Source organism: Protobothrops mucrosquamatus, unplaced genomic scaffold (genome assembly GCF_001527695.2).
Source record: "Protobothrops mucrosquamatus isolate PMUCROS unplaced genomic scaffold, P.Mucros_1.0 scaffold56, whole genome shotgun sequence".
In the NCBI taxonomy this organism is placed as follows: Eukaryota; Metazoa; Chordata; class Lepidosauria; order Squamata; family Viperidae; genus Protobothrops; species Protobothrops mucrosquamatus.
Window position 1 is genome coordinate 1,010,504 of NW_015386436.1, and position 23,573 is coordinate 1,034,076.

Below are 23,573 nucleotides of genomic sequence, written 5' to 3' on the forward strand. Positions count from 1 at the left end.
TTTGGGGGAGACAGCCCTTCCCTTCTTGCGCCTCCCCTCCTGAAGCTGCTCAAGCCATGAACATGGGGGTTAAAGCCTGCTAGTGAGGCAGGAGCTCCTTGTGCAGTCTTGCCAAGGCCGTGTTGCCCAAAGGGTGCGGATGCAGGAGTCACGTGCCCAGCCCGTTCTCCACTGCTAACACCTACTGTAGACACAGGGGAGACCAGAGTGCTGTACCAAGATGGCTGGCATCACAAGATCTGCCAAGGGCTTGGCACCAGGTCAAACCCCACACGGCCCTACAATTTCTTCCCTTTCCCCTCCTCCAGCAGTATCTGCACATATCATTCAAGGGACTGTTTTAATTTACAGCATTGCGGTTACAAAATATAAAGGGGCCTTACCACGGCCACCGGAGAGAGTTGCAGCCCACCTGCTCCTCTGCCTTAGAGCCGTGGCTCAAGGGCAAAGTGTCACTGAGGCCACTGCAACATCCCAGATGTTGACCCTCTGCCCTCACCCTGCAGCAGCACCGGCCGATTCCCCCTACGAGTTCTCCTGGAACCACTTCAGGACCAGCGCCTTGTTCTCTGCCACCCACTTGATGTTGGCCTTCGTTCTCTCCAGGGCCTGCTCAAGCGCCCGGGTGGCTGAGCCGAAGCCCACGTCCGCGTTGTCTTTCTTGAATTGCTCCAGCTGTCAGCCAGTCAGAAAGAGAAGGAAGACGCGTTTTTCCCAAGCGCCTCTGCTTGCCGGCTCACAGTTTTTCTGGGGTTTGATCAGAGCTGCGCTCCCCCACCCCGAGTGTTCAAAGGGACTCCCACTGGCCCCCTTCCTTCACATCTCTCTCCCACCACATTCTCCCCTCTGCACTTGGATCAGTCGGGAAGAAGCCCTTCTGGGAACAAAATAAATAATTCACCCAGCAAGCCTTTTGAAAAACCCGAGTAAGATAAGTAGAGCTGATCCGATGCTCCCCTTCCAGTTGCTGGCCGGGAAGACAGCACCACCTTTAGGAGATGCTTTTGCCTGGTTCACTGACCTCCAGTGCTTCTTCTCACCGGGCAGATACATAAATGGAGGACTTGGCTGCTCTCAAAAGGTGGCTGTCGCTCTCTGCAAAGCCAGGCTTCCCCATAACCCCCCTTCCCCGTACCCCAAACGGCCTCACCTGTTGAAGCTCAAATGGGGATGAAAACCTCTGGGTTACCGACTGGATGACGCTGGAGAAAGAGAAGGAGCTTCTCCCAAACCTAGACCAGAAGACAGGGGGATGAGTGGCTGGTCTCCCGTCACCCAGCCCTGGGTGGTTCGGGGGGGAAGGGGGGGCACACTCACTGCTGGAAGAGGGTCTTCCAGTTCATGCGCACAAAATCCCAGGCCAGGGACTGCCCAACCACGTTGCTGGCAATGCTGTTGATGGTGGACATGGCATCCTGGCGGCGGATCATGTTGGGGTCCAGGGTATACTGAAGGTACCTGCGAGGGATTAATAATGGGTAGCTCCAGAAATGTGTGCCCCCTCCCCAAATAGCTGTGGCCTAGGCTTCCTTTCTTTTCATGCAATCGTACAATTGTAGGTTGGAAGGGGCCACAAGGGTCCTCTGGCCCAACCCATGGCTCTGTGCAGGAAAACCATCCCTGAGAGGCGCCTGTCCAGCCTCTTCCCAAAAGCCCCTAGTGATGGGCAGCTGTTCCAACCAGGAAGCTTTCCTTCCCTTTAAATGAGCGTCAGGAGCTCCTCACCTGAGATTGCCCACCTGCCCTTGTTTGAGAGCCAGGGGTTATCTGGGGAGGTCTGAACTGTGCCCCAGTGCTTTGAAAAAAATAAAATAAAAATCCTGGCAATCTCCCAGCTCATCTCTGGCAATCGGAGGAAGCCCTGTGAGCTGCCACCCTGGGCAGAGATGAGCTCACCTCTGAAGGATCCACGGAGTCTGGCTGCAGGTCAGGGCCGCGCGCAGCTTGTCGGCCTCCGAGATCACCGGGGCCTGGCGGAACATCTTCCAGGCGAAGTCCCAGTCCTCCAGGCTGCCTGTGCGGATGGCGCTGCAGTAGACGGCGGAGCGCAGATTGGGCGAGATCCTGAAAGCAAGACCGTCGCTGAGAGTCCCACGGGCAAAGCGGTGGGAGAAGGGAGACACCGGGGCAGGGGGAGGAGCAGGTTTCACTGAGAATGAGCATCTTCAGGTCCAGCACATTCAAAGTGCTGTACGGGGGGGGGATACAGGGGGAGGTTTTGCACAACTGGCAGGATGTGCAGATCCCTGTCATTAACCGGCCCGAGGGTGGCTGCACCGGCATGTGGCGGCCGAGGAGGATTCCTTTGGCCTAAAAGAACAGACGCCGCTGCCAGCCGCAGGGAGAAAAGGGACTGGGACAAACCTGTGCTAAAAGTGCCCTACTCAGAAAAGCCGTCTGCACTGCAAGAAGCCCTTGGCTGGACTGGGGGGGGGCAGGAGGGTGTTCATTGTCCTCCCGACCAAGAGAACTAAGTGGGCGATGCCTTTCAAGATCGGAGGAGTGGGAGGAGGGGCCTTTCTGCCCTTCCCAAATCCACACCACCCTGGAAATAAAAATAAAAAAAACTCTGCCCAGGAGGCTGCTTCAGCTCAGCCACAGCCCAGGAGGGACGCTTTCCTGGCATTGGCATTAAAGTGGCATTTTCTTCTATTCTTGAATACATGTAATGAATAAATAACTCCATATGAAAGATGTTAGGCTCTGTCCTCTGTCTGAGTGCAGGGCAGGGCCCTCCTCCAACTGTCCTCCCCAGGGGGGTTAAAAGCCACTTGCTCTCCGACACCGAGCGGGAGGGACCAGCCCCGCGGGGAAGAGGGCGGCCTGCCGAGAAAGCAGCTGCGTTCCCCCAGTGGGCTCCCCCTGCTCAAGGGGCCCCCCAGGGCCAGGCACTCACGGGTTGTTGGTGTCGTTTTTTTCCCAGGCCTTAAACCAGGAGGCGGCCAGTTCATTGCACCCAGGGACGCCGTAGGAGCAGGCCGTGCGGATGGCCAGGATCTGGTTATACCTAAAGGAGGGAGGGAGGGGTATTCATTCAAGGGGAGTGACCCCTCCCCACTTCTCTCTAAATGCCTTGCCATGCACAGACATGCCCTCCCCCATTCCTCCTCATCCCTGGAGACTCACTGGTTCATCAAGCCATCCGGGATTTTGGTCCAGTTCTGAGTGAGGTTCCGAAAGTGCTCAAACAGGGGGGTGACCTGCTTCCGGATGTATCCCTGCAACAGGAAGAGGAAGGTCTGATTAGGCTCTTGGAATGAAGCTGGAGACCAGCCCCCCCCCCCAGCATGTCCTCTGTGGGGAGCGAAAGGGACCGAAGGGCTGGGATTGGGTGGAGCTCGCACCTGCATCGGCCCGTAGACTTCGCTGCGGTCAAACATGAGGCGGAAGTAGTCCAGGTTGCCCAGAGCCGTGTCCCAAGGAAGATACTCCCTCTCCAGGGCCAGGTAGCGGGTGGTGTTCAGGGCCAGGTCGGTGCCCACATGCTTGGCTCTGAAAGGGCAGCAGAGGGGCTGGCTGTGGGGCTGGTTTCTTCCCTGCCTCAATACGTAGCCCAAAGAGGGCGCCCCTGGACCAGCTCAGCAGCCTCCCGCCAAGAGGGCCCTGTTGCTGCCGCCTGGGGAAAAGACCCCATCGGGCGGGAGTTGCTGGGGGGAGCATTTCAGCCCAGCCAGATCTGCACAGCATGCAGGGAAAGGCCCCCGAAAGTCCTGGTCCCATCGCTGATGGCGACAAAAGCTGGAGAAAAAGCTGTGGGTGTGGAGCGAGAGCCTTTGTGGTGGGGGAGGGGCAGTGGCAGGCGACAGCGGGCACTCCACGGCTCCAAAGCCAACAAACAAGCCAGCTTCACATCCAAACAAGCAGAGTTTGTGAATACAAGGAGTCCTCACTTAGCAACCGCTCATTGTGCGAAATCTGGACAGCGCTGAACGAAGGGACTTATGATCTGTGCCCGAAGTTACAGCTGTTGTAACACCTGCACAATTCTTCGATTGCAATCTGGGTGCTTGGCAACCTGCTCACGCTTAAGACAAGTTGCCAAGTGCCCTGCAATCACATGATCCCCATTGGCTACCTTCCCTGCCAGCGTCCCCAGAAAGTCAAGGGGGGAATGGCAGAGAAGGTGGCAGACTCCCTCTGGAGTCTGGCCGGCCAAGCCCCGTGCGGCAAGCAGCTGGACCAAACCCCTGCTTGGATTTCACAGTGGTCTTTTTTCCAGGCTCTACCTGGGAGATCATTTAACAACTGCAATTGGGAATCCTAAGATTGTGGTCGTTGAGCAAAGTAGTCACGTGGTAGCTCGCTTAATGACTGCTTCACTCAACAACCAACATTTCCAGTCCCGATTGTGGTCATAACTAAGGGACTATCTGTAAGCCCTTAAGCAGGGTGAGGAAGAAAAACCCTCAGACCTGCAGCAATCTTACTGTAATTCTCCTCCCCAGTACCGGGGGGGGGGGGATAAAGGGATTCTCACCTGGCCAAGTTGAAGGCATCATCGATGATCTGAGCACGATTTAGAACCGGGATCATCTGCAAAGGAACAGAACAGTCAGAGAAACTGAATTAAGAGTTAGCAAAATCAGGCAGAGGGCAAGAGGAGAATCCCAGAAGAGACCCTTTGGCTCACTAGCTCAAGTCCTGCCTCAAGACCGTTGCCAGTCGTGCTGGCAGAGCGCCAAGGGAGACTGTGGACCGAGAGAGGGCAACCTCCCATCCAAGAGTGGGCCTGGAGAATGAGATGCAAGGCTATCCCAAGCCTTTGGAGGAGCCTTCTGGAGGCCCACAGGAAGAACAAACAGATGCTGTGGGACACGGGAGGAGGAACTGCTCAGGATTTGGAAAAGGAAGCATCTCCCTGCCTCCCCAGCGTTGTGTCTCTGGGAGGGCTTCCCTTACCCGGGGCCTGGAGGTCACAGAGGTTTCACCATAGCTGTTTCTGGGACAGAGAGGGTTGCTGATATTTTGACAGCCTACCTGGAGGTCTTCGTTCAGCTGATTCATGAGCCTCTGCCAGTTTTCCAAATTGTAGTTTACCCGGAAGTAGCCTGTGACGTTAACGTTGAGCAGCAGCCACTGGGTGGGGTCAGCAGAAGTTGAGAAGTTGACATTTTCAGCTGCAAAAAAGGAAGAAAGGTGGTCCCTCTCTACTGCAAGAGCTGCCACGCTCCTCTTCGGGGGCTACAGGTGAATTTTGCACAGTTTTAAACATACAACACTGATGCCTTCTCCCAAATTTCATTTTGAAGATCAGAAAAAGAGGAGGAGGAGGAGGAGGAGGAGGAGGAGGAGGAGGAGGAGGAGGCCACCAAGCTCCCCCTCCCTCTGGCAACAAGGGAGGCGGTCTTGCCCCCAGCGGGCAGCAGCAGATCAAGCCAGGGCACCCACAGCCCCCTTGGGCCAGCTAGCCAAAGCCACCTGGGCAGCCTTAAGCAAACTCCCATCAAATCTCCTAAAACTCTTGAGCACAATCTTGTAACTTTGTACTATAACAACAAAGGTGGTACAGACTATACTATACAGAATTATACCCGTAGTGTCTGTGAGCCAGTACATCTCTGCCGCCTTTCCTTTGCTCAGCCAGGAAACTGGAACGATCCAGATGTATCTGCAAGAAACCGTCTGTCAGTTGAGCAGCTTCTGCCCTCCCTTGTTCCTTCCCTTGCCTCAACCCGGTCCTCTTCATTCGTGGACTGCATGAGCCTCGTCTCCCCAACAGCAGGATGTGACCCCATGGCCAAGAGCTGCACATAGCCAAGAGGATTCCTTCCAGTCAGTCTCTGGGCAAGGCTCTTTCCACACAGAGGGCTGCCCTCTCCGCAAAGGCTCAAAGCTCCCGACTTACTTGAACGGTGAGGGTCTCTCAACGGGGCTTTCTGGGTCCAGCAGAAAATGTTTTTGGGAAATGATGCCTGTGGCGGTATTAACCGTGAGAACCGGGAAGCCCATCTGCAAGGTCCAACGGTCCATGATGGTCTTGACGGTGCTTGGAAGATTCACGTTCTTCTTTACTGCCTGTCCCAGAAGCATCAAAGAGACACAGCTTGAGAAGATGGCTCCTGGCTCTGGTATTCTGGAATGCCTAATCTCAAGATTTGGACTTTTTGGCAGGGAATGCATCCCAGGCAGCCTGAAGTTGATTGAGGCCACCTGCCAGACAGCCCCACCGGCCTTTGGAATGGAGCTCCTCTCTCTTATGCCACGGAACTGTCTCTGCCTCAACTGGGCCGGTTGTTGGCAACACGGGCAGGGGCCCACAGAAGGAAAGAGGAGAGGGTTGCCACTGGAGTTAGGCAGACAGAACAGCCTAGAGTAGAGCTTCAGAGAAACAATCTGAGTAAGATGGAGCACCAAAGGTCAAGGACCAAGGCCACTTGCAAGGCTATTGGACTTGCCCTCCCATCACGTGCTTGGGGTCTAGTGCTTCTGTTACTCTTAATGGGAAGTTTGCACTGTAACCTTCAAAAGAAATCAGCGCAGGGCAGTCGGACCGAGATGATGGGGAGAGAAGAGAGCCAGATGCCCTCACAGCTGTGTTGGCTTCCGGGTGAGATGGGATTTGTGGATGGGTGGCTAAGAGTGGGCCTACAGGAGATCTGAAGGAAGAGAGGGTGGCTTCAGGTAGGGAAATGTCAGATGGACTTCCAACCGGAGGATGTAGGATGGCATCCTCGAAGGGAGGAGGGCGGTTGGAGTTGACCTGTCACAAGTACGGGAAGGGTTAGGGTTAGGGTTAGGGGAGGGGAGGCAAGAGGCTACTCTGGATGTTGCTATTAGGCGTAGTTGTCTCCATCAGATCAGTAAATGCAGAGGGCAAGAGGTTGGCTGGCCTGCTCAGGCCCTTCTAAAGCCTGAGGAAGGAGCTCATCGGGTAGAAAAACATCCTCCCGTCTCTGGAACTCAGGAATTCTATGGGAGCAGCTCGCATAGGCTTTCAAACATACCTTCTGCAGCTGTTCCCAGAGGTCATCACAAACAGTATTTCCATACTGGTAGGTCTCAAAGTAGGTCTGTGGAGAAAGGAGAGTCAGATGAGCGGAATCCCCAAACACAGGATAGCTCGGGGCTGCCTTTTGTGTGTGTGTGTGTGTGTGTGTGTGTGCTGCTGGCAATTCCCTCTGCAGCTGGTTGACTTCTCTGGCTGACAGAGACTCACCCACATTCAGGGCAGGGAGGGGCAAGGAGGGCCCCACCCACCCAGCCGCCGCTGCCACAGCACCTCACACAGATGTTGGGGGAGCTGCCTGGTAGACGGGGAGGTCGGCAGCCCCAGACCCTGACGGCAGCCGCCATGGAGGAAAATGCCAGGGCCAGAGGAGGGGGGCCTGCCCACACCAGCTTGAAGGGGCCCAGAGGTGCCGTATCCCCCTACACGTCATCCCTCTTACCCACAAAAAGTGGGTAAGGTTTTACACAGGTTGGAATTGCTGCTGGCCCAGAGGGAGACAGCCGCCTGCTTGCCTCCCTACGGCAGGGGGGGTGGGGGGGTGTCAGAGGGACCTGGGAAGGGCTCTTCGCTCATCCCACCGAAGCGGGGGGGGGGTCCAAAGGGCTCTTGGTTTCTGCTGGTCGTTCACCAGCGTGGCAAGCTGCAACTGTTCTCAGCTCGGTTCTCTCCTGAAAGGGCTGCCTGGAGATCTGCGGGACCTGCCCTTCTACATCCCCCCCCCCACAAAAAAAGGGCACGGCGATACATGGCAACATGGGGTGTATATGTGTGTGTCACAGTTTTAGCTTGTGCACCAGTCAGGGAGGGGAGGCGAAGGAAGGCAGCCCCTTACCTGCAGCCCTTCCCTGAACACGGCCTCGGTGAGGAATTCCGAGAGCATCCGGATCACAGCGGCCCCCTGCAGGGAGAAAAGAAGCTGCAATGAGGCAAGCAGAGGCCGCCCCCCCCCCACCTCCGCCTCGCCCCTCTTTCCTTCCTCTGCAGGGGAAGGAGGCTTCAGGAAGGCCATGCAGGGCATGGAGCAGGCTGGGTCCCTGGGGATCGAGTTCTCTAAATCCCACGCTTCACAGCAGTGAGGAGGCTCAGCAAACAGATACTGAATTCACAAACTAACAGAAGGGACCTCGGAGGTCTTCTAGCCCAAAGCCCTACTCAAGCAGGAGACTCGCTTATACCGTTCCAGAAAAATCTCTTCTTAAAAATCTCCAGGGTTGGAGCACCCACAACCTCTGGAGGCAAGATTGTTCTCATTGACAGGAAACGTCTCCTTAGTTCTAGGTTACAGTAGATCTTCCTTTGTAAGTTTCCATTCATTACTTCTTGTCCTGACTTCAGATGCTCTGGAGAATAGCCAACCCCCGTCCTCTCTGCTCTCCAAGTCAGGCAGGGATTTACCCAGCCCCCTCCTCACCTTACTGTAGGAAATGGAGTCAAAGACTTCACTGATCTGAGCGGGAGTGTTGATTTCCTCTGCAGGGCTGGAGAGCGGGTGTGAGGAAGCCAGGGCGTCGATGGCCATCACACGGTAGACATCATTCGGCACAATCAGATCTTTCTGAAAATGAACGCCTTAATCTCAGATCCCAAAGCGACCTGACTGGCCCTGAGCCCTTCTCCCCACCAAAGACCACTGTGGGCAGCAACCTTACTGCCAGTGGGTCAATAGTTGGAAGGGCAGGATGTGGAAGCTCTTTCTCCTGGATCTACCACAGGGGCCTTGGATCCATCAGGAAGACCTGTGGAGACCTTTGTCCCAGGAGAAGTCCTTCCTCTCCGGAACCAGGAAGGGCACGTCTAGATGACTTTACACAGCCCTTCAGAGACTTGGCCTAGATGCTCACAACACTCTCAGCCAAGTCAGTTGAAGACCTAGTGCTGTCTTCAGACAACATACTTATCCAGGGGAAAGTCGGAGTTTGGAAAAAGCTCCTCTCCTATTGTACTGCACAGCCCCACCTTCGGCCAATCAGCTGCACTGGCTCAGGGGTGTCCCTGTTGCCTTCCCATCCCATCCAGCACCCACACACGGGGCTTACAATATTCCACGTGGACTCAGCTTCATGTGCACCCAGATACTCCACATAGGACGCAAAGCCCTCATTCAGCCACAGCTCATTCCACCACTCCAGGGTAACCAGGTTTCCAAACCACTGTTGAGAGGAAGGAGATTCGCCCCGTAAGCGTTCTTTCTAGGAGCCCCTGGGCACGAGAGGGGAGGGTGCCAGGGAGATAGCCAGAAGGGGGGGTTGCCCAGAAGCTCCCTGGCATGCCCTCTACGTGGGTGGGGATTCAGTTGCTCCAAAAGTACAATCTAGAAAGTACCTGGTGGGCTACTTCATGAGCAATGACTGTCACAATCCGTTCCTTGTTGCCGATGGAAGAGTATTCCTGGTCAAAGAGTAGGGCACTCTCACGGTATGTGATCAGCCCCCAGTTCTCCATTGCTCCAGCGTTGAAATCCGGAAGGGCAACTTGGTCTGGGAAGAGATTTAAGCCCACGGGGGTGGGTCACACCCACAGGACACCCATCGTGACTGAAGGGGACACCAGTCTCCCGGCCCCCAGCCCAGCACCAAGACTTCCACCTGTGTCTCAGCCCTCCTCACCTACCTAATCTCGTCAGAGGATAAGGTACTCTGTATTCCTTCTCAAAGAAGTGGAGAATGGTCCCCGTGACGTTGAGTGCGTAGGCCCCCTGGCCCTCCCTGATCGCCTTGGGGCGGCCCCAGATCTGGATCTGAAAGAGGACCCAAGAACGCTCAGGGAAGGTCCCTGTTCCAGGGCAGAGCGACCCGAAGGATGCGCCCGTTGTGGGCAGCGGGTCCCCAGCTAGAGCAGGCCTACCAGGGTATTATTCTCGGTAACAGACACTTTCTCAAACTCGCTGACAATAAAACCAAGCAAGTAGGTGGACATCTTGAGGGTGGGATGAAATTCAGTCCGCGTCCAGATTTCTCCGCTTGGCATTGTTACCGCCTCAGTTCCTGGAAGAAAAGGCGGAGATGGTGAGGGGTGAGCTCGGCAGAAAGGCCGCCTTGCCAGGAGGAAAGGGTTCTGTCTCCCCAAGCACAAGTTCCCGAAGAAGGGCCCTTCTCTTTTCACCCCTTGGCCCAGTCGCTCTTTTGGGAGGAAGGCCCCCCACCCCCTTTTCACGCCCTTGTCCACTCACAGGCCTGGTCAGCCAGATGCTGCTCTGTGGGGCTCAGCGGGTGGCCTCTCCATGCCCTGTGTGAAAGCAGAGCAACCCTCCCCTTTGGAGGCAGAGGGGGGTGCCTTGCTGCCTTTGCCCCAGAGACTTTCCACAATGTGTCCCATGGGGGGGGGGCACCTTTGAGCCAAGGGAGCCTTGGAAGGTTGAGGGTGTGTTGTGGTCACTCTCACCCATGGCCGTCTGGGGGCAACTTGCCTATTTAAAGTGACGGTCATCACGAATACGGGTGCCCCCTGCCCCCGCTCGGATCCCCCCCTTTCCCCACTTGCTTTTGCCTTGAGGAGCACAAGCGGGTGGGCGCATCTCCAGCCAGACATCTCAGCCCTCGGGGGGCCCTGGCACCTTCCGTGGCAGCAGCAGATTTGCCACCACCTAACCATTGCTAAAGCCTGGCCTTAAGAGTCTCTCTGCCCCTTTCTAGTGACCGAGGAATCTTCTTTTCACACGCTCAGACACACCCCAAAAGCACACTCGTCCTGCTGCGTCAGTCATCCAGCACCTTCTCCCCAGCCCGTTCCTGCCCCCCTCGGCCTCGGCTTAGCCTCCGGTTTCCACCTAGACTAGAGGGAGGTTTTGCAGAGACGAGCCCCGATGGAGAGCACCATACGTCCTGCCCACTGCCCGGGGGAAGCCCTTTCTTCTGCCCACCCCCCAATTAGGCACTTACTCTTAATGGGCATGTTGGAGAGCGCCTCATAACCAGGCAAGTGAATCAGCGTGATGGAGAAGTTGGCCTTCATCGCTGGCTCATCAAAGCAAGGAAACGCTTTGCGGGCATCAGCAGCCTGCATCTGGGTTGTAGCCAACAGCCTGGAGAAAGAGAGACACCATCTCATCAGTCAAGAGGCCCAGGAATCTTTCTATTAACCGGCTCTGCTCTTTCTGGATCCTCTCAAGGGGGCACATATACAACCACAGGATAGGGTCCATTCAGGGAGCAAAGGCTTCCCGGCCCAGGTGGGGGACAGGCAGAGGCACAGTGGCATTTAGGAGCTGCTTCACATGGAGCAGCCAAGAAGGCCTCTGCCCCACCAACAAGTTCTAAGTTCTCATTACTCTTTCTCAGAAATAATATTTCCTGAGACACAAGTAGGGGACCCACAGAGTTTGTGATGGATCTGCTCAAGGGGCATCAGCTTCCTAGGAAGATGCAGCTTGGCCTCCAGTCCCACTCCCAGCCTAAGCCCTGGAAACTGCAGCGGTTGGAACAGACCTCTGTGGTCCCTCTTTCTGTTCCCATACCCCCCCCCACAACTCCGTCCCTTCCACATACTTGGTTGCCGTTCCTTCTGTATATGCACTGCGGTAGAAGCCAGCCAGATCATCTGCCAGTTCCCCAGTGAAGACGGCATGCAGCTGATACTTCTTATTCTGCTGGAGGTTCCCTTTGAGTTTCACCACCAGGTACTCTGTCTTCTCCTCTAGCCAAGTATTATGGATGGCAGGTGGGTTGGCATCATCAATTCCCATCAGGGACACAAGGAAAGCCCCCTGCAGAGTATAATTCAGCTTTTTGCTGTGTATGAGTATGAGGTCCGTAGGCTGCTTGCACTGAAACTCCACTGTGCTGTTCCCTTTGAAAATGTAGAAGTTTGGGCCGACCTCTGTCAGAAATGGCTGCAGAGAGATGGTGTAAAAGGTGGGCATCAAAGTTTTGGGCAACCGAAAGTGGTCCCAAGGCTCCAAAGGCTTGGTTGTGGTAGTTTGGACGCTGCCGTTGGCCGTGGTAGCTTGGGCGGTGCCGGGGGTGACAGCCACGCTGGTGCTGCTTGGGATCTGGTTGGAGAGGTCGTCTGCCCGCTGCTTCTCCTGGGAGTAGACAACCGAGAGGGCGATGATAGTGGCCACGGCCCCCAGGCCAAGGACAAGGCCTACAGCCCCCAAAGACTTGCTGATGAAGAATCCTTTGGCCATGGCTGAGGAGAGGCCAGAGTGGGGCTCGCACACAAAGGGATCGCTAAGACACCGCAAGTCCTTTATAGATGTGTTGCCTCTGGGGACTTCTTAGCGTGACGAAACATGTCAATTATTAAGCCAGGAATGCTGGGCGAAGGTCACTTCTGCTCTGTGGCCATCTTCTCTTATCTTCTGAGGGAGTTAATGGAGAACTGGATGCACCTTGATGTGGTTCCTGTGGAGAAAATCAACCCCAGTTTCAAAGGACTCTCAGGGCAAGAGAGCCAGCTGCCTCCCACCGTCCTCAGTCCCCGGCCCAGTCCCGCTGAGCAGGGGCAGGCCTGGGATTCAGAGGAGCTGCTGGCCTGGCCAGCGCAGGGCAGAGTTGAGGTTGGAGGCCAGCCTGGGTTTGCCTGACCCCCTCCTGGGTGTATGAGGCCAGCCTCTGCAGGTCCTCCACGCCCCTTTCGCCACCTTCTCATTATTATTTCATTTGTTTAAAAACGATAGGGCTTTTTCCTGAAAATATTGTATTTGTGTTACTAGCTAAGAGGTTTAACACTGTTTACATCAGTGGTTCTCAAGCTTTTCTTCACCACCCTTTAAATAGCCTTTGTGGCCAATTTAAATCATTACATTCCTTCAAGCCTTCGCAGACCTGCTGCGATGACATCACAGCCACCCCCCCAGGAGTCTGCAGACCGCAGGTTGAGAACCATTGGTTTACATGATTCAATAAATAAATATCCTATGAATGCATCATTTTTTATATGATAAGTATCAATGAATATAATCCATACAAACAACAGCTCTTTTGGGATCGTCCATAATTTTAAGTGGGAAGGGGTCTTGCGAGCGGAACATTTACGAAACATTGTCCTAGGCTAACATCTCAGTTGCAAACTCAGAAACAATTGGAGTTTTCTGCTCCACCCTTTAATCATGACATTTCCCACCTGCTCATACGCAGACATACACAAGGATGCCAAATCCGGTGTGGGCTGGAGGCTGGAAAGCATGACTCGGTTCTGTCCGGGCCAGACAGTCCCTGGGTCCGGGTTCGAGGAAGGCAGTCTTCTGCAAGCCGGATTGTTCCATTGTTTACCATCAGCCAAATGGCTTCCAGCGGCTGCATTCTCCGCGGGCCTTTCCCCCTGCCGAGTTGAGATGCCCACCACCCTCCTTGCCAGCCAATGACTGCTGCCAAGATTGTCTCTGGCTGCAGCCACTGCCAAAGGATGCAGAGCTGGTCTTCAGCTGCAGGAAAAGACCAGCTCATCACAGCACAGCAGCAGAAACTGGTGGGCTTTGGGACTTTTCGTGCAGGAAGCAAACCTAGAGCCTCTCACAAAGGATGCAGATGCCTAAGTACTAACACTCGAAGTATGAGGAACAAACAGGGTGAACTTCAAGGCTTAGTAGGTGAGGGCAGGTACAATATTGTTGCTATTACCAAAACTTGGTGGGATGAAACCCATGACTGGAACGTACAGCTAGAGAGATTTAAACTATTCAAAACAAACAGACCTAAGAAAAGAGGAAGTGGAGTTGCATTATATGTAAGAAATAACTACACCTCTACAGAAATCCAAAAAAAACAAACAAACCCAAAACAAAACCGAAGGATGAAAGCCTTCTTGAATGCATTTGGATTAAAATAAAAGGGGAAAAATGACCTTGCCATAGGTGTGCACTACAAGCAACCCAACCAAGCAGAGAGATGAACTTTTTGCTTATCATTTAGCTAAGGCGTGCAGGAAGCACACGACAATAGTAATGGGGGACTTTAACTACTCTGACATCAACTGAGAGAGAAACTCTGCAACAAGACCACAAAAAGTGACAATACTGCATCCAGATTTGGTCACCACGATGCAAAAAAAGATGTTGGGACCCTGGAAAGAGTGCAGCGAAGAGCCAAGAAGATAATAAAGGGTCTGGAGGCTAAAACAATAAACAGCCAGGAGAACTAGGCTTGACTAGTCTAATGAAGAGAAGGATTAGGGCAGTGGTTCTCAACCTGTGGGTCGGGACCCCATTTGGGGTCGATCGACCATTTCGCGGGGGTCGCCAAGCAAGGCTGTCCGCCATTTTTTTTGTCCTCCATTTTTTTTGTCCCCCATTTTTTTCCCCTTTTCCGGCGGGTGCCTTACCTCCCTTGGGCTGGGCCAGCTGGTGGTCGGCCTGCTCCGTCTCTGCCACTTGCGAGATACGCCTCGGCGGGCGCAGGGGGCGGAACCACGCATGCGCGGCGCTCCCGGGCAGGGAAAGTCCTCAACTTACGACCTGTTGGGTAGTCCTTGACTTACGACCGGTTTAGTCCTCGACTTACGACCGGTTTAGTCCTCGACTTACGACCGGTTGGGGTCGCGGCATTAAAAAGGTTGAGAACCATTGGATTAGGGGGTGATATGATATCGGTTTCCCAGTCCTTGAGGGGCTCTCACAGAGAAGAGGGGGCTGACCTCTAAAGCACCCGAGGGCAGGACAAAAAGCAACGGGTGGAAGATTATCAAAGGGAGATATGAAAGCTGAGTCACGGCAGCCGGACTTTTCTTTCTTGGTTTGAAATATTTTGCTGCTTATCCAAGAACAATCAAAGAAAGATCTAACTTAGAATTAAGGAGAAATTTCCTGTCAGTGAGAAAAATTAATCAGTGGAATGGCTTGATTTCAGAAATTGTGGGTGCTCCTTCACAAGAGGTTTTCAAGAAGAGATTGGACAGCCATTTGTCCAGAATGGTCTAAGGTCTTCTACTCAAGCAAAGGCTGGACTAGAAGACCTTCAAGGTGCCTTCCATCCTTGTTATTCTATGTTCTATTTACTCGTCCCCTTTTTGATAACTCAGTTGTGGAAGCTACATCATCTTCCGAATAAGTTCCCTAAAAAGGAGAGGCTGGAATCACGACAGTACTTTCCAAAATTGCTGGCATGACATGGAATCTTAACAAATCTCTTCGTTCTAAACTTCCTGGTCCTCAGTTTGGCCCAGTTGTGACACTCCTCTAAGAAGACCAGGTCTGCATCCTGGTTTCCTCTTTGGTCGGGCAGAGGTGCAAAGTGCAGGTGCCTCTATGGTGGTGGGTAAGAGCTGGTTTGGGTGGCAGTGGCAGTGATGTTATGCTTAGGAGCTCACCAAAGAAGCCATGTCAGAAGCATGAAAGCTTTGTTTTGCCTCAGTAGCATAACAACCTGTTTGCCCTATTTTCATTCAGCTAAGTTGATACAAGATGTTGAGCTAATCACAAACAACAGGTTGATTCAAGTTAACCACCAACAACATGTTTACACAGGTAGAGATTTGGAAAATGAGAGCAAACAACATCTTTACAACATCTACATGAGGCTGCTGGGTGAGGCTATTCACTGGCATGGGATCAGGTATCATCAACATGCAGAGGCCGTCCAGTTGCATATCTGCCATTGGACTTGTGTCTTGGGGCGTGGATGCTGTGACCTCTGGATGGGATAGCACAAGCTCAGGCTGAACAACACTTGAGGCACTGTGGATTCTTTGGCCCTCCCTTGCTGGAGACCTTTCAGCTTCTCTTCCTGATGGGACTGTACTTCCCCAGATGGAACAGACAAGTAATTTGGGGCTCATCCCAAAGTCTTGACTGAAGAGCAGACGGCATCTGTGGCCAGACTGTGAACTAATGACCCACTTCCCCAGTTTGGGAGGTCCTACCTACTCAAGCTATTCGTGGTTGGCCTATTGCAATGCACCCTACAGGGATAAATTCTGAAGACCATTCAGAAGTGACAGATGGCACCAGCAGTTCTGGGCAGTCCTTGGTTCACCTGGTAACATTACTGCTCCTAAGCTGCACTGGCTGCTAGTAAGCTTTTGGGTGCTAATTCCTTTGGGTGTGATTTCCTTTTCCTAGATGAAGAACCTGGCATCGTTTTGTTTAGCAAAAGCTTTTCTGCCATTTTCAGCTCCTTTCTCTAACTTCTGCCTCCAGAACACGTAAACAGGAGGAGCAAATAGGAGCTGCTTGGGGAATTCCAAAGGAGGAAGAGTGTCCAGAAGTCTGAAGGTGAACGGATGCATATCTGTGAAAGGGGAAAGTTCATCTCCAAATAACCGCTGATGGCAAGGACCAGCATACCTGCTTCCGGCTGATCAAGCAGAGACCCCCCAGGAGAATCAGGCAGGTGGGTTCTAGGGAGGGGGCGAACTCATGGAATGAAGAGACGAGGAGACCAAGTAGCCCTTGGTCAAGAATCTCTGGTGGAGGAATTTAAAGGGCAATCTCTAGCCCAGGGGGAGGCAACCTTGGCTCTTTTATGACTAGTGGACTTCAACTCCCAGAATTCCTGAGCCAGGAGTCATAAAAGAGCCAAGGTTGCCTCCCCCTGCTCTAGCCTGTTTCTTCTCAGCCAACAATAATATATCCTCGCCCAGCCCAGGTGCTGAGAACCAGAAGTAATATTAGCCTTTTTAAGTGAGTGATTACTTAAAGAGTCTTGAATGATACATAGGACCTCCTGCTTGAACAGGGGGTTGGATTAGAAGCCTCCAAGGTCCCTTCCAGCTCTACTCCATTGATTGGAAGGGTAGACGAACAGAACATGCAGTTGCACCCTGTGTGTATGTTTCTGCCTGAAAACAACCCGGCACACATTTGTCAGAATTGCACATTTGTAGCTTTTCCAGATGTACCTATCAAAGGTCCAGCAGGGACTTCTCCATGAGCCGCCCACAGAGCATCCACACAATGTTGGCCCTCCTCCAGAAGCCAACGGGATGTGGGGAGGGAGGCAGGGGGCATTCCTGCACTAACTGCCTTGTGTGAGACAATGTGAGCCACCCTATGGTTTCTGGGAAACAGAGTCATGTAGAAGAACCCCCAGGACTTCTCCTATGCTGGAATTCAGGGATCCCCCCCCCTCGCTGGTTCCCTGCAGGCACGGAGAAGCCCTGCCCTAAGGCGCCATCCCTTCTTCCATGAATGTGCCACCCCAAAGAAGGGGGAGGGCCGGCGCAGAGGCACAATAACTTGCTGATGCAGGAAGCTGGTCTCTACTAAGTCAACTCAGACCCACCTTTGTTCTGTGGGTCTATGAAATCCTGAACTTTTGCTCATGCCAGTCAAGAACAGGAGATCCCAGAAAAACTGCCCAATTATTGGAATGTAATAAATAAATAAAAAATAGACTTCACTCTTCCACAAACATCACATGACCCACCAGGCTTCCGTGGACATCTCAATCATTTTTCAGGTCACCTCATTTCATTCGGGTGGAAACACCGCAAGATGCTTTGCTGCCCTTGCCACACTGTGCCCCCCCCCCATGAGAGTTTGCTCCCCGCTCCTGACAGCTGGCCTGTCCCTGCCAGGCATCAGCCCCCATTTAACTCAGCAATTTCAGCGCAGGAAGACCCAGGACTGGCCAGGAAGCCTTGAGCAGCCCAGACGGGAAACGGGGGCTGGTCAAGCAGCAGCCCCCAAAGAGCCCTCCGCTCTGAGCATTTCTCAGCCCTGCAATTAAGAACTAATCTAACCAAACCGAAATATTTGAGGCAACTGGGGTACTACGCTGCCTCTTAACATGCCCAGGTCTTCATTCTTATTCTCAGTAATAATAGTATTTTTTTATAGCCTGAACTGGAAGGCTCCACCTGGTCCCAAACCCACGGAACTGATTGCAACTCTTTCTAGATCACACACACAAAATGCACACCCCGGGGAGTTCTCAATGCGTATCCACAGGGTTGTTGAGGGGAAAAGGCAGAACTCCTGCCTGCCATAATCCAAGGGAGGTGAGATGTAATTAAAGGCAGATGAAATCTGAACAATAAAATAATCCACAGGCCTATTAATTAATTTCACCTGCTTATGAATCTATCTCATGAAGCGTGAGGAAGGAATAACTCAAGGAATAGCTGCTGCCGAGGTTCCTTTTGCTTAATCACGCTTCCATCAATCCACTCTGAATATAAAATCTTTTTCAAGCTCAACACCTTCTTCTCTGGCCAAATTCCACTTTAGCCAAAGGCTAGGGGCCTTTCCTTGCGAGTAGCTCCTGCTGTCCCTCCAGGGCCCAGCCAGGCCATTCAGCCACACCCAGCTGGGGATCCTCGCCCTCCACCACCTGCCAAGAACCCGCTTTCACAGCTGCCCCCCCCAGCACCCCCTTGGCTGCTCTTCCCGGTGCACAGAATACATTGGGCAGGGCAAGCAAACACCCCGGCTATCTTTAGGCGATTTTAATCCGCAAAGTGGCAGCTGAAACTATGAAATATGATCTCAGCCAGGGGGAAAGCCAACCTTTGTGTGGCAGGCAGGGAGTCAATATGCCTTTCCTCGTCTTGAGGGAGCAAAAACTATTTATAATACCACACGACCCAGGAAGGAAAGAAGTAAAATTGGACGACGATTTGTCCGAGATGATAGGAGGGCTCCTTCTCGAGCAGGGGGTTGGACTAGAAGACCTCCCAGTTCCCTTCCAGCTCTCTTATTCCGTTATTCTAACAAGTAGCAGCACTGGAAAAAATGAGATGGGTGCTGTATTCGTTTTTCATGTTCTTTTTCCTTCCCAGCATTAATGTTTCTATAAGTTTGAAATGAGTTCTCCGTTCATGCAGCCAACAACCGGAAAAGCTTGCGCTGCTGGAAGGGCCGAACAGCTGTTTTCTTTGTTTTCCCCTGGCTGCCTGCCTCCCAGGGTGGGTTACTCAGAGGAAGGGGAACCACGCTGCTTCCTCTTCTGGTCCAGAGCTTCAGAGTGCTGCCCGGTTCCTCCTGGCAATTTCCCGCCCAGCAGACACCCCCTCCCCCGAGGCAGCCTCTTCAGAGAAGCCCCGATGCAGCCCGCAGACCACTGGGGACCCCGTGCCTGTCTCCCCCTGGCTAGGAAAGGCTAATCCCAGCCAGGAGCTTGGTTAGGGCTTGCCAGAGAGGTGGGGGGCAGGCGGGGCGGAGGGGCAGAAAGAGCCGAAGCAAAGCTTGAAACCAGAGAAGTGGACGCTTTTTCAGGCAGCAGCAGAAACGCTGGCCTCAGAGGCAGGTCTTCTATACTAGAGAAGGAGTCCTGACCCCCAGTCTGGAAAGAGCTGTTCCACTTGTGCTGGGCCCAAGTCAGGAAGCCAAAGATCAGGCTGGTGCCCTTGGCAGCCTCCTGGGCTGGGCCCTGGCATTGGTGAGAGCCACTTGCACAGATCTGGAGCGCCTGAGAAGACTTTTTGAGCCTCTCTCTGGGTGGTTCTCTTGTCTTCCTTCCTTCCTTCCTTTTGCCCGTGTGCCTTTGAGTCAGTGACCGCCTGAACCAGTCCTTGCAGTTTCTTGGCAAGTTTTTGGCTTTCCATTGCCTGCTTCCCAGGGCTGGGAGATGGTGGCTGGTCCAGGTTCACCAGCTGGCTTTGTGCCTCGAGACCAGTGGTGGGATTCAGCCGGTTCGCACCACTTCGGCAGAACCGGTAGCTAATTTTTTGTGGCCCAGGCCCAGCACGGACTTCCGGAAGCGGCATCCACACAGAGGACCGGATGTTCACCTATTTGAATCCCACCACTGCTCAATACCAGAACTTAGTCTCCCAGTTTCTAGCCTGTTGCCTAACCACAACGTCAATCTAGCTCTGGTTAAAAGCTCCTTCTGAGTGCCTGTATCTTTTTTCTTCTGCTCAATCACGTCCGATTCTCAGAAACTGCCTGGTCTTCGCTGGAGACGTTTTTCAGAAGTGATTTGTCATTGATTGCTTCACAGGGTGGAGAGAGAGTGACTGGCCCAAGGTCACCGGCTTGGCTTTATGATTTACTGGGTCCCAGTTTCTAGCCTGGTGTCTTCATCACAACCCCCCCCCCCCACGTTCTCCCCACTCCCCTTGCTGAGCCAATTTCCTTCAGAAAATCATTTATTTTTATGGCTTCTTTTATGATGGCATTTCCATGGCTCCAGTGGGCTCCTGAGCAAAGTATCTTTCCAAGTGGTGCTCCTATCAGTTTATGAAAGGCTGTTGGCAGGAGCAGAGCAGAAATGAGCTCCGGGCATTATCAGTTTGGTGAAAGTGATTAGATGAGATTGTGAAAGGAACACATTGTGACGATAAGGAGGGGTTGGGAGGTTGGTTAATGAAGGAACAAAGGGTAGAGGGGAACAAAGTGTAGAGGGAGGCACGTGCTGTCTCTGCTTCTCCCCCCACCCCACTTCTGTGGGGCAATGGGCAAAAAGAAACGCTGACTTCTCCTTTCCAAAAACTACCCTGTCCTCTTGTGGGCAGCACCCACCGTGCCTGTGCAGGGCCTCCGCCTGCCCCCTTCCTTGCGCCAGGCCTTGCCCTGCGAGTCTCGGGGGCTGCTGTGTTGGCAACCCCCCTGCCTGGCAATGCCTGGCCAGGGAGGCTCCAACCGGGCCACCCGGATCCACGCAGGGTTTCAAAGCTTACACGGAGGGCAAAACTTCCAGCTTCCTATTCATTCCTTTCCTGATCAGAGGGGGCGCCCAGCAGCCTCGGGGCCCGGAGTGGTCTGGGGGGGGCACAGCGCCCAGCGCTCCCCAAAGCCCTGAAGGCTCGGCAGAGAGAGAGACACACACAGAGAGACGTGTAGCGGGGAAGGAGGCGGCAAGTTGGCGCAGCGGCCCTTGAGGAAGAGTTGGGAGGATCTGAATGAGGCAACACTATTTCCTGCAAGCCGCCTTGAGTCGCCGTGAGCGAGGAGGCGGCAATATAAAATTTCCAAATAAATTAAACAGAGAGAGAAAGAAAGAAAGAAAGAAAGAAAGAAAGAAAGAAAGAAAGAAAGAAAGAAAGAAAGAAAGAAAGAAAGAAAGAAAGAAAGAAAGAAAGAAAGAAAGAAAGAAAGAGAGCGGGAGGGGATCCGCGGGCTGAGTCAGACGCTCCCCGGGAAAAGCCACCCGGGACGTCCATCGCGGCGTCTTGCCCTCCTCCTCCTCAGCCCCGCCCGCCAGGTGGGGGAGGCGGCCCCGCCCACCGCGGCCCGTGGGGGAGGGCAGCCCCCGGCCCTGGGCCGCGCCCACCGGAGGGGCGAAGCGAGGCGGCGGCGGTGGGTCATCGCGGCTGTCCGGGCCGTCCGCCGGGCCGGAATCCGGGAGGCGCCGCTTGCCCGACGGGGACGGGCGACCCCTTCCGCGCCCTCGCGGCCCCTCCGTCCCTGCCTCGGCCGGCCGCGCGCGCCGACTCACCTGCTTGCCCCATGGGCGGCCTGCGCGCCGACGCGGGCCCGGAGCCGCTCGCCCTCGGGACGGGGCCCGGGCGTCCCTCGGGCTGCCGGCGGGGGGCTCGGAATGAGGGGCCGAGGCCCGAGCCGTGCCTGGCTGCTGCGTCACCTCGCGGGGCGGGCTGGCCTCTGGCGGGGACTTCGGCCCGGCCGGACGCCGCAGAGCCAGACTGGGCCCGCCTCCCCGTCAGCGGCCAGGCCGCCACATCTGGAAAGCATCTGCGGGCGCCCCGCCGCCCTGGGCAGGAAGACCGGCCGGCTGCTTGCCAGGGGCGCGGGAGAAAAGGGCCCCCGGGCTTCTCCCCCGACGGGCCGCGCGGAAAAGGCCTCGGTCCCGGCCTAGATAGTCGCAAAGAGCGACTGGGGCTGGATAGGGCTGGATCCGAGTTACTCTGCCCATCCGGCCCTTCATCCATTGTTCGAGATCCCCACACCAGCCCCTTTAGCCGACGGGTGGGTGGGCTCCGTCGCCATCAGCAGTTTGCCACCTTCTCCGAGACGCCTCAAAATGGGGCTCAGGAGGAGCCCCCCCGATCAAAGACACGAACACGGGGAGCAGCCTCCCCCTGAAGTGCCAGCAAAGGTCACCAAGCAGGACCTGAACCCGGATCCAAAGTGATCTAGAGAGCCTCCTTTCCCTGGGAGTCTTGTGCAAAGGCAAACCCTGCGTCTGAACTGGACCCCGTGGCCCTCCGTGTGGGAACGCAGCCCTTGGAAGCAGCAAGAGGCTCCCCCCCCCCGTGGGGTGGCAGAGCGGTGCCTGTTTTAAAAGCAGGCCGGGTGGGAGCACCACGCCAGGCTTCCTCTTCCCCCAGATGTTCACACTTCATCTGTTTGCTTACAGAATTTACGTTCTCCCTTTGGGTGGTTTCTTAAGTTTTGGCAGCTCCCACGGATCGCAGTTTTTGGCGCCAAGGGCAGAGGAGGTGCCGGTGATTTAGAGGTTCCCCACCTAGGCTGAGCAGAGCTTCTGAGCCGCAGGTGAGGGGCCCGCCCAGGCCCGGACTTCAGGGCACAAGGAGAGCAGCATCTGGGACCAAGGCTGCCAGAAGTGGGACCTGGCCCCTGCCTGCCGAGGAAGAGATTCCAGAGGTTCAAGGGCCCAAGCCTGAAAGATCCTCCCAGCCAAGATGACGGTCCACCTAACCCCCCCCCCCATCGAAGGCCACTTGAGCGCAAGAAGCAAGAGCCTGGAATCCAAACACGTTGCCAGAGTTGCACCCAGAAGGCAGCCCTCCCTCCCTCCCACACACACACACACACACACAAACACCCCAACAGGCTGTTCTGCTCATGGGAGTTCTGGGGACCTTGTCTTGAGAAGTGGCTGCGCACACTGGAGAGAGGCTGCCCTGCCTCTAAGTGCCTTCAGGTGGAACAGGCAGCCAGCTAAGGCTGGCAAAGGCTATTTGTTGCCCGTTTCCTCCCCCTCTGAGTTGGCACTGCCATTTGCCTGCCTGGCACTGGCTGGCCCCTGGGAGCAGATGGGCAAAGGCCACCCTGCTGTGTCCTCAAGGTGAGGGGCTGATGGGAAGAGTGAGTTGCCCAGCAACGCGGATTATCGCTGCGCTGCCGGATTGTTTTATAGGCTCTCCAGAGGGGGCTCGGCACTCTTCCCTCGGAGTAAACGGACTGCGAGCAGCTACCTCCCAATTCTCCTTGCGGAAGGTGGCACCTTCATTCTGCAAAACCGGCTGCTAGAGCCAGCTGTGCTCCTCTGCCTTCGCCCGCTAACAGTTGGCTCATTCAGAGAACACATCCTAAGCGCAGAGCAAGCATTCCCCCCCCCCCGCCCTTTGGTGACGTGTCAGGAGCTCAGCACTGCGGCAGTTTGCAAAGGTCTCACCCAGCAGCTGCTAGGCTGACTGCACGTCCCTCTGGAGCCCCCCCCCTCCATCCTGCTCCCCCCAATAGTACATTTTCAGAACAAGAGGTCTGACAACTATGTTCCCACCTGAGCCTTCAGGGTCACTGGAAAATGCCTCCACAGACCTCAGTCAGAGGGCCAGGTGGACTTGCTTGATGGAGGAGACTGTCCCATCTGCCTTCCCTCCGTCCTTCGGTCCCAAATGCTCCTGGCGAGGAGTGCTTTGCAGGTGCAGCCCTAGGCTGGCTCAACTGGTTTGGGCACTGTGTTGTAGCTTTAGGAAAAGAATAAGGAAACATGAAGTGGCCTATTGCTAAATCTCCTCCCCACCCCTCCCTCCTTCCTTCCTGTCACCCTCTCGAAATGCACCTCCTGGGATACTCCAGGATTCCGCCATCATGGGAATTGGCCTTCTCTGTCTTCTGGATGGCAGTGATAGCGGCTGGGGGCCATTGGGTCTTCTGGAG

General features: G+C 54.7%; 1 protein-coding gene across 1 annotated transcript; it reads right to left on the reverse strand.

The window, feature by feature from the left end:
• Window positions 1-321: 321 nt before the first annotated feature.
• Window positions 322-23,304, reverse strand: ANPEP (alanyl aminopeptidase, membrane). The gene is made up of 21 exons (XM_015811902.1): window positions 23,194-23,304; window positions 11,434-12,291; window positions 10,828-10,970; window positions 9,794-9,933; window positions 9,560-9,686; window positions 9,272-9,426; window positions 8,986-9,099; window positions 8,361-8,504; window positions 7,782-7,847; window positions 6,945-7,010; window positions 5,846-6,015; window positions 5,532-5,608; window positions 4,978-5,117; window positions 4,478-4,533; window positions 3,345-3,492; window positions 3,127-3,218; window positions 2,897-3,007; window positions 1,897-2,064; window positions 1,318-1,458; window positions 1,151-1,232; window positions 322-675 (listed from the first exon to the last, which is right to left on the reverse strand). Exons 2-21 carry the CDS (start codon window positions 12,072-12,074, stop codon window positions 526-528), a joined length of 2,931 nt encoding a protein of 976 aa, XP_015667388.1. The 5' UTR covers window positions 12,075-12,291; window positions 23,194-23,304; the 3' UTR covers window positions 322-525.
• Window positions 23,305-23,573: the final 269 nt, after the last annotated feature.